Source organism: Dysidea avara, chromosome 5 (assembly GCF_963678975.1).
Source record: "Dysidea avara chromosome 5, odDysAvar1.4, whole genome shotgun sequence".
Classification (NCBI taxonomy): domain Eukaryota; kingdom Metazoa; phylum Porifera; class Demospongiae; order Dictyoceratida; family Dysideidae; genus Dysidea; species Dysidea avara.
The window spans coordinates 16,603,715-16,614,630 of NC_089276.1; the positions used below are offsets into that span (position 1 = coordinate 16,603,715).

Genomic DNA, 10,916 nt, shown 5'->3' on the forward strand with positions numbered 1-10,916 from the left:
AAGTTGAGCACAAAGTTACCTAGAGTGAGAGGAGCCATGAACAGAAATGACAACAGCACCATCAGCAACAACCCCAAGAAATAATTTGCCACAAATGTAACCAGCTTGGACACTATGCTTGTGGTTGTGCTAGTGCTATTTCTAAAGTTCAAAGACAAAGGTGAAAGTGTTACCACCAGTCGACCAGGTATGTGATAGTGATGATGCATCCACAATTGCTATTAATAGTGTGTCTGATTATTCTGTGTGTGCACATGTATTTGGTAGTTGTGTATCGTTCTTAGTAGATACAGGGGCAGCTGTATCACATGCGTCCAATGAGCTATGGGAACGCATTAAGCCAGCAATTGTCCCAAATGTGAACCCTGTGAGTATGAAATTAGTAGGTGTTGATGGTGCCTGCTTGCAAGTACAAGGATTGGTGACTGTTGAATTTACAATGTCAGGACACATTTTTTCTCAAGAACTCATTGTAGCAAATGCTCTGACATCAGAAAGAATTCTTGGACTAAATTTCCTTGAAGCTAATGAGTGTGTTTTAGACTTACATCAGGGTGAAATGTGCTCTTGTGGGGCCAAGATATGTTTGCATGCAATAGCTTACAAGGACAGACTACAGCCCAAGTAGACATTGTCCTACCAGAGAATTTTACTATTGCTGCCACTAGTGAAGTGGAGGTCATGGCCATGATGCCTGTATCATGTGAGGATGTTTGGATGGTGGAGCACTCAAAAACCCACAGGTAATGGTGGCCAGGGCCATTGTTTCACCTAAGGATGGACATATCCCCATTCGCTTGTTGAACATGGATTGTCAACCAGTCACTATTTATAAGGGCACCAAGATTGCATGTGCAGAACCAGAAGCCATTGACAACATTAGGGAGATATCCGCAGTAGGTGGGACAAAAAATCCTATTTGTACAGAGCAGGAACAGGAGGAGGTGTTGAACAATATTCTTAGTACAATGCCTGAAACCCTTAAGGTTACGGGATACTGCACTATCAATAATTTTTCATGATTTAGGGTTTTGATTGTTCTTAATCCATTTTTATCAAATACTTATGCATTCTTATCTTCTCATTAATTGACAAATGTTGCTATGGAAACATGAGTTGTCCCCTTGCCAATTAGTGAAAACTATGAACCAAAATCAGACCAATGAAGAACCATGAGATCTTACTAACAATTCTAAGGTTTGAAGAACATCACTTGTGAAGGACTGACAAGAGGATTTGTGAATAGTGTGTATAGTTGCTGAAATATGACTACAATAATATGGCCTAAAACAAGATACTGTGGTCACAAAATTAATTTTTAAATTCATATCACAAGCACTAGAAACAGTATTTCTAACAAATGGCTCTGTCAGACCCTAGACAAGAAGCCAAACTAGTAGTCTGTTTATACAAAATGTTAACAACTAGTTTGACAGTCCTGATTTTTGGTTCAGGAAAATATTGCCATTAGTCAGCAAAACTACGCATGCGCTTACAGGTGTGCCAGTTGCTAAGTGTGTTATATCTATGTTATCTTGTGCTGTTACGTGTGTTTTCTTGTACCTTGTAACTATCCAGTCAGCACCCTATTTTTCTTCCAACAATTTAAGCTTGTTACCAGCTGATACACAACACAACAACACCAAGCCCACCTTAATTACATAATATTTTTTTTGTTGACAGTTGCTCACTATCCCGTAACCTTAATGGCTATCAGCTAAAGCAATTTTGTGCATTAATTATGTATTTTGCCCACATATTTACTCTCAAGCCTGATGACCTTGGCAGAACTGATGTTTTAAAGTACAGAATTGAGACTAGTGGTACCCCTATTTGGCAAGGTGTAAGATGATTACCACTACCCAAGAGAGATGAAGTTAACAAACTGTTAAGTAAGATGCAGCAGAAAGAGATCATTACTCCCTCCAAAAGTCCTTGGGCATCCTCCATCGTACTATATAGTACCAAAGAAAGATGGATCTGTATGTTTTTGTGTTGACCACCATAAGGTAAACAATGTTATACACAAGGATGCATACCGCATACCAAGAATAGATGACACTCTTGACACACTTGCAGGTTCCAAAGTGCTTCTCTACCCTAGACCTGAAAAGCAGATACTGGCAGGTGGAAGTGGAAGAGCAACATAGGGAGAAGACAGCATTCTGCACCTACGAAGGCCTTTTCCAATTTAATGTAATGCCATTTGGGCTATGCAACACTCCCGCTACGTTTCAAAGACTTACGGACATGGTGCTGACAGGACTGCAGAGGAGTAGTTGCATAGTCTACATTGACAACATCATCGTAGTTGGCAGAACCTTTGATGAGCACCTCCAGATTCTGAAAGAAGTTTTTAAATGATTGGATAATGCTGGGCTAAAGCTGCAACCCCACAAATGCCAATTTCTGCAACCAAAGGTACAATTCCTTAGACATGTGGTGAGTGCAGAGGGAATTTCACCAGACCCATCAAAGACAAGTCAATTAAGTGAGAGAGTGGCCAATACCTACATCAGTCAAGGAAAACCAGCAGTTTCTTGGGTTAGCTAGCTATTATAGATGGTTTATTAAGAATTTTGCCTCTATAGCATTGCCACTGCACAAGCTCACTGAAAAGAAAGTTAATTTTTAGTGGACCAGCCAATGTCAAGATTCATTTGACTGCTTGAAGAATGGTTTAGTTTCTGCTCCTATACTTGCATTGCCTGACTGGTCTCAGCCTTTCCTCTTAGATACCGATGCCAGCGATACAGGAATTGGAGGTGTCCTCTCCCAAGTCCAAGATGATAGAGTGTGTTATTGCATAAGCAAGTAGGAGACTTACAAAAGTTGAATGTAATCTGGGAATAATCAGACTTAATATAATTTTGCTCACAAAAACACACACGAGGAGCCTGAAGTGCTCACGTGCCAACTCTTATTAATGCCTACCCTAAAATACGTTCTATACAGTACATTGCTATTACACAGTTGATGTTTATTGAGTTGTTCTGTTACATATCCCCATCCTTAAGACTGTGGTTTCACACGCCGTCTGCTTCTAAGTCGCCCACTCCATACATTACCCTGGTCTGGGGATCTTCAGATTCTTGCTCTAAGTTGTCTTCAACATCTTATCTTGGCTCAATAATGTCTCTGATTCTTGGTCCTCAGATAGGTATTCATACTCCAATCCTTCTGTAGGGTCATTGCTTCCTTGATTATCTATTTGTTCCAGGGTAGCTGGTGATTCTGATCCAGTTCCATCACTGTTACCTTCACCAACCAGCTCCTGGGGACACTTCCTCACCCTGTTCAGTGCAACTTGAAGGGACTTGGCTCTAGGGTGGCTGACTTTGTTCAACTGCACGCCATTGTCAACTACTTTCTGTGCAAAATATGGTCCTTGAAATGGTCTTGCGGATTTGTACATCTTTCCTGACCTCTTGGCTGGAAAATAGACAAACACGTGCTCTCTCACAGAAACCTTAGGGTCTATCGTGATAATGTTTCTGTTTCTTTTGAGCTCTATTAATTGTAGTCCTGGCCGACTCCCACGCAGAAGATAATCAAGTGGAAACCTCAGTCTGATAGTTCACTGAATCTACATTGTCTCGTTCGACAGGTGGTTGAAGAACAGATGCTGTAGGGAGCACAGGGTTTCTGCCATACAACAAGAAAAAGGGACTGGCTTTGGTTGACTTCTGACAGCTAGAACGGTATGCGAATAGAACATATGGAAGCTGCATGTCCCAGTCTTTTCCGGATGTGTGGACTCTCTTGGATAACATGTCTATTAAGGTGCGATTAAGCCTTTCCACTAGCCTGTCCTGCTGGGGGTGGTAGGCAGTAGTACTGATTTTCTTGATACCCAATAGATTATACAATTCGTACATGAGCTTAGATAGGAATGTAGCTCCCCGGTCTGTCAGGGCCTACTTTATTCTATGGACTGGACTTTCATACTGGACTCGTGGACTGAGCTGGAAACAGCTTTTAAACAATAATCTTGGCATTATCCATCTCTTGCAACACTGGAGACACCACTATTGAGCTATAACTGCTGGTACTGCTCTTCCTTACAAGTCAGATGACACTAGCACATGCACTAATCGATTAGAATACACTTATGATACACGTGTACTCGCAGTGATAAAGCGTGACAGGCTATTGTTGTAGCGTACATGTTTTCCTTTGTTGCTTCAGTATTTAACACTAGTATTAGGGTTGCAGTGATGAGCCACATTATTTGCATAGTTCCATCACCTTGCCTGGTGGTGCCACCTAGCTACCTGTTAAGAATAACTACTGGCTCATCTCTACAGCTGTAACACTAGTGATAAAGGAACAAAGGAAAACATGTATGCTACAAGAATAGCCTCTATCATTCTGTATCACTGCTAGTACACATGTATCATAAGTGTATTCTTATTAATTAGTGCATGTACTAGTGTCATATGACTTGCAAGGAAGAGCCAGCAGCAGCACAGTTGTAGCTCAATAGTGGTGTCTCCAGTGTTGCAAGAGATGGATAATTCCTGCATTATTGCTTAAAAGCTGTTTCCAGCTCAGTCCACGAGTCCAGTCCAGTCCAGTCCAGTCCAGTCCAGTCCAGTCCAGTTCATGGAATAAAGTAGGCCGTCTGACAGCAACCGTGAAGGGACTTCATGGGTAGGAATAATTCGCTCAACTAATACCTTGGCAATAGTTAGTGATACCTTGGCAATAGTTAGTGAGCTCTTGTCCCTGGCTAGAAAGACCTCAGGCCATTTAGTCAAATAGTCCACAAACACGATCGCATATTTATTTCCCTTATGGCTTATTGGCAGCTGAACTACATCCACCCCTACTCAGTCAAATGGTCTTCCTACAGGCAACAGCATTAGGGGGGGATGAAGTGGTTTCCCAATGTGTCTGGATGCACAAACCATACAGGCCCTGACCCAATGATCAATGTTTGCTCTCATTGATGGCCACCAGTAGTGCTGAGCCAGCTGACTGTGAATTTTGACACTTCTGAGGTGTACTCCAAAGACTTCTTTGTGAACATCATCAAATAAATCTTTTCTATTACTTGACGGTGGAATGACTCTTAATGCTTTGTCCTTCTCTACATGATGCAGAACTCCATTTTTGACTTCAAACTGTGATTTTCCCAGTACAAGCTCCCTAGCTTTCTTTTCATCCTATGCCAGTTTTCCTCTCAAGAGATAATCTTTCCACTGCTTTAGTTCGGGATCAATATCTTGGTGTCCTGCTAGAGGTTCTAAGGAACTAGTTGCTGCATCCTCCTTTCCATCTTCACTATTTACTAATGGAACTACTGAGGTAATATTATCTTCTGGCGTCACACAGTTGATAGTTCCTCTTGGGTGACTATTCTCTTGCAGTAACTGGCAGATTAGTTCTTCCCCATCCTTTGGTGCAGGTACAGATTGGTCTGTTGTTACTGGTACATCTTTCTCCCCACACACTTGATTGACCATTTCCCCTTCCCATCCCCTTCCCATCCTCTGTAAGAGGTACTACTTGATTAGTGTGCAACACTGTATTGGTGTGCAGAACCTGATATGGATTTCGTGATAAGTTATCTGCTGCTTTGTTTGTCTTTCCAGGTCAATAATGAATGTGGAGGTCCAGCTCTTGAATGGTAAGTCCCCACCTTACCAATTTTCCCGACATGTGTGGGGTGTTCAACAATGACTTTAGTGCCATATGATCAGTAAAGAGATGACAAGTCAGACCATACAAGTAGGACCTCAAGTGTCGCACTGCCCACACAACTGCTAATGCTTCCAATTCAGTAGAACAGTAATTCTTTTCATGTTTCTGAAGACTTCAACTAGCAAAGGCTATGGGGGCAAAGAGGTCAGCTTTATTTTTCTGTGCCAGTACAGCCCTCAGTCCAAGAATTGAGGCATTTTCTCAAGATAAAACTCTCTATCAAACTTATAAAAATTCAACAGTGGTGCATTGGTCAATAACTCATTTAATTTCTGAAATGCATCACTAGATTTGTCATTTCACTGAAATGGGATACCCTTTCTTGTCAGGGAAAAAAGTGGCTCTACAATTTTAGAAAAACCAGAAACAAACTGGCGGTAGTAGGATGTCAACCCTAAAAGGATCTCATAGCACTAACATCCTCTAGGGGTGGGAAGTCTCTCACTGCTTCCACCTTGCTGGGATCTGCTGATATGCCATTTACTGACACATTATAACCCAGGTACATTACTTGACGCTTAGCCAGATGGCACTTACTAGGTTTTAGGCGTAGGCCAAATTCTCTTAATCACCCAAACACTTCTCACAAGTTCTTCATATGACCTTCAAAGGATCTTCCAATCACCAGTATATGATCAAGATACACAATGCAATTCTCTCGTGCCAAGCCTGCCAGCACTGTTTCCATCCACCTCTGGAATGTGGCTAGCGTGTTACAGAGTCCGAAAAGCATAACAGTAAACTCAAAATGACTTGAGTGAGAGCAGAATTCCATTTTCTGCTGCGATTCTTGGGCCCATGCCAACTTGCCAGTAGTCTGAAGCCAAGTCAAGACTGCTGAAGTGTGACGTGTTAGCCAGCAACTCAAGGGAATCATCCACCCTGGGCAGTGGAAATAAATCTAGCTTGGTAACGGCACTTAACTTGCGATAATCCATGCAGAACCTAGTACTTCCATCCTTTTTAGCAACAAGCACAGCAGGACTAGCCCAAGGGCTATAACTATTCCCTCTTTCAACATTGTTTCAATTTGTTTTTCAGCTCATTTCTGTAGGACAAAGGGGATCCTACGTGACTGTTGCCGAATTGGCTGGTGTGTGCCGGTATTAATAATATATTGTACAGCATTAGTATGTCCTAGCTCTGTCATGTCTAATGCAAACACATCATGAAATTTAGTAATAAGACCGTTCAACTTACTGCTTTTAACCTTTGTCAAACTCTCTTCTACATCAAACTCACTCAGCAACTCCTCCTTTCTGCCCCAAACCTCTACTTCTTCATTATCTTGTGAAGTTTCTACTCCGCCTGTGTGGGTTACTGCTAAACCCTCAGAATCTGCTGGAACAAGCTGTACCAGCTCCAAACAGCCAATTTCTAGACTTTTCTCCAACACCACTGGCTGCAAGCTGTGATTCTCCACTGTCAGAACCATACTGTCACTCTCATCCTTCTGCTCCTCAAACAACATAAGGTGGCCACGGTCACTCTTATCAGCCTTTACACGGACCAACCGACTGTGGCGGGCAGGTATTTTTACAGCCTGTAGAAGTCTTATAGTCACATGGTAGTTATTAATTTCCAACTACTGATCATTGTTCTCAGTTTCGGTAGATGATGGAGTTACTATAGGATGGGGATTAGGAATTTTATGACGTTCCAGAAGGCTGATTGCTCCCCCATCTTGCTTGGTCTGTACCAGGTCAAAACCAAGTCTGGCCAACACATCAGTACCCAATAAAAACTCCAAAGCTGAGCCCTTCTGAATGAGCACAGTCGCTTCACATTGGTAGTCACCTTGATGGATGCCAACAGTTGCCTGACTCAGTACATTGACAGTGCCTCCTCCAAAATTCTGAATTTTGATGGTTGGAGGTCTCAACTTACTTTCAGCAGACCTTACCCTTTCCTACTTTGATAATGTCTGTTCACTTCTACAAGGGCTCTTATTAGAAAGTCCATCAACACAATTGATACGGGTGATCCTGTGTCCAGCAGTGCCTGGGTTGGTCGTCCTTCTAGATGTACTTCAGCAGTCAGTGTCAGGCCAAGAGTAGGGTTATCTGTGTCCTCATCTAGTTCAGCTGCATCCTTGTACAGAGCATGATTTGTAGCAGAAACTTTAGCAAGTGCTTCACGGACTTCCGCTAATTGAGGTTTGCAGTGTAACTCAGCAATTTCATCCTGAACAGTTGGAAGTGAGGTCAGGACTGGTTCTTCATAGAGGTTGGCAGCAGATGTATCCCCATGTGGTATAGTTCTTCCTCTGGACTCTGGTGGAGCTCCTCGGCCCTTTAAGAGACAATTCCTAGCAAAGTGTCCTGGCTGGTTACAGGTATAACAACAGTCCATTGCTTCTTGTCATGATATCCTACTGCTAGCATTGAATCTATTATTAGGTGGCAGCCCTTGGTGTCAGGGGACAACCCCACTTGGTAGTCCATCATTTGGGGAAGCCAGGTCCCGTATCTTAGACTCTTCAAATCTAGTCTTAATCAGTAGGTGGTCAAGATCACCTTCATTTCCCACTACTTTTGACCTCAAGACAGGTAAAAGGCCTGTGACAAATTGGTGTGCTAACACAGACCGACCAAAACTTTCCACTTCTCCACTTCTCTCTGGGTAAGCCTGATAAAACAGTCTTCACAACTCCTGAGCATACTGGTCTACAGTCTCCTTAGAACCTTGTTTATATTGGTGGAATAGGCTGGAGTGTACAGCCTGGATTCTCACTGGGGTAAACCACTCCTTTAGTTGTGACTTCACAATGGCATAGTCAGACCTCTGATGAGGCGAACAGGTCCTATAGAAGGAGTATGCCTGGCCACGGAGATGGGTTGTAAGGTTCACCAGCCGGGATTGATTGTCCCAGCCACACATCTGTGAAATCATCCCAAACTGCTCAATCCAATCCTGAAAAGTCTCCCTTAGCTCCTCTCCACTAAATTTATTTATTGGTGGTAGTTGGTGTGTGACTAATGCTGATGGTGGCTGTTGAGGCAACCTGTTTTACTGTGATCGAGAACCACCGGATACTACAGTGAGAATGACTTGTGGCAGACTAATAGTAGGAGCATTTGGCAACCCATGGGTCAGCACAGAGGTAGCACCAAACAACCAGGTAGCTGGAGGTATGTAGGGAATTGCAGACACTCCGCTCTATGTATAGCAGGCTGAGCCTGAGCTGTTAACAGCACTTGACAATCTTTGCTGGGGCAAGGATACTACCACTACACTAGATCCTGAAGAGACACTGTCTATGCTCACACTGGTTGGAGATACTACCACTACACTAGATCTCGAAGAGACACATCCAAACTCACACTGGTTATTGAAGTCCCCCTTCATTAGAGGGACTTCAATGAAGGGGGACTTCAATAACCTTATACTCTGTACTTAGTGAAGCAAGTTTATCCTCGCAAAGGGCTTGCCCCTCCTGAGCTTCGTGCAACCTTTGGCGAAGCTCTGTGACTTCCTTATTGACATTCTCAACTGTGGTACGGAGTCTATTCTCAGCATCTATTTCGGATGCTACAGTTGTATTTTCTGCACAAAAATTGGCGTTTTCTACTTTAAGTTATTGAAGTTCTAGCTGGAGATTATCTACTTGTAGTCTCAGTACTTTGATGTTACTCATGTTGGTTCGCAGTAGTAAAAAAAAAAGAAAGCTACTTCACACCTTGGATAACTTTGCTTGCAACTGAAAGAGACCAGCACAAAATAAATGTTCCACAGATGGGAGTGACTTAATTTTTGGGGTACCTTCATCAGTACAGGTTTACACACTGGTCTTCTGTGGTTACTTACTCTACCGCTAAGCTCGACTCGGCCTCGAGGGCAGATTCTTCCTGGCGAATCACTTTGTCACCTCTGGATCTCTTTCTTCTCTCTTCTCTCCCCGGACAAGCCCCGAAATGTAACCCGGGAACAATCAGACTTAGTATAATTTCGCACACAAAAACACACACGAGGAACCTGAAGTGCTCACGTGCCAACTCTTATTAATGCCTACCCTAAAATACATTCTATACAGTACATTACTATTACAAAGTTAATGTTTATTGAGTTGTTCTGTTACATTAACACAATTATTATGTAACAAGGAGGGAGCTACTAGCCATTGTCACATTTGTACTGCAGTTTCAGCCCTACCTTCTAGGAGCACCCTTCATAAGAACAGACCACGGTGCACTTGCATGGATACAAAAAAATTAAGGAACCAGAAGGCCAGATTGCTCAGTGGGTGCAGATACTACAGGAATACCAATTTACTATCATTCACTTCCTTGGTAATCATCACAACAATGCTGATGCATTATCAAGGTTGCCATGTAGACAGTGTGGAATGATTCCTGTGGATGAGTGTACTACCTAAACTACAGATTTGGCTTCAACAATGGCATACTGTTACAAGCTACCCAACTAGAAAATCTGAGTATTGGATTGGTCCTGACTTCTAAGGAGGATAATCACTACCCTGACACCATACCAAATAATGGTACAGGAGATTGAAGACTGTGGTAGCTGTGGGACCAGCTAACAGTAAGTAATGGACTGTTGTATAGAATGTTTAAAGACCAAAGTCAGGATCAATCTTGGTTGCAATTAGTGGTTCCCCAGAAACACTGTTCTGAAATTTTAGCAGCACTACATAAAGGGGTAGCCAGTGGCCACCTAGGGCAGGAAAATACATTTAATCGAGTCAAAGAATGATTTTACTGGCCTGGGCATTATGACGATACATGGAGATGGTGCCAAACCTGTGCCAGTTGTGCAACTAGAAAACAATCTCCGACAGCTAGGAGAACACCACTTGGAACCATCACAGCTAGTCAACCAGCTGAAATTATGGCCATGGATATTTTGGGATCATTTCCAGAGAGCGAAAGAGGGAACTCCTATATATTGGTTGTTGCAGATTTGTTCACTTGATGGATGAAGGCATTTTCTATTCTAAACCAGGAGGCCAGTACTGTTGCCAATATCTGTCTAGATGGAGTATTCATGTGTTATGCCATTCCCAAGCAATTGCATTCTGACCAAGGTCCACAGTTTGAGTCATAACTAATGTCAGAAGTCTGCAAACTGTTGGGTATTCAGAAGAGTAGGATTACACCATATCATTCCCAATGTGATGGTATGGTGGAATGATTCAACAGAACATTGTTAAGTATGTTAGCTACTCACTGCAAGGACAACTCATGGAATTG

General features: G+C 42.6%; 1 protein-coding gene across 1 annotated transcript; it reads right to left on the reverse strand.

Moving 5' to 3' along the window:
- Window positions 1-6,748: 6,748 nt before the first annotated feature.
- Window positions 6,749-8,058, reverse strand: LOC136255053 (uncharacterized). Its single transcript, XM_066047772.1, has 3 exons — window positions 7,620-8,058; window positions 7,296-7,503; window positions 6,749-7,223 (listed from the first exon to the last, which is right to left on the reverse strand). The coding sequence occupies exons 1-3, from the start codon at window positions 8,056-8,058 to the stop codon at window positions 6,749-6,751; spliced, it is 1,122 nt and encodes a 373-aa protein (XP_065903844.1).
- Window positions 8,059-10,916: the final 2,858 nt, after the last annotated feature.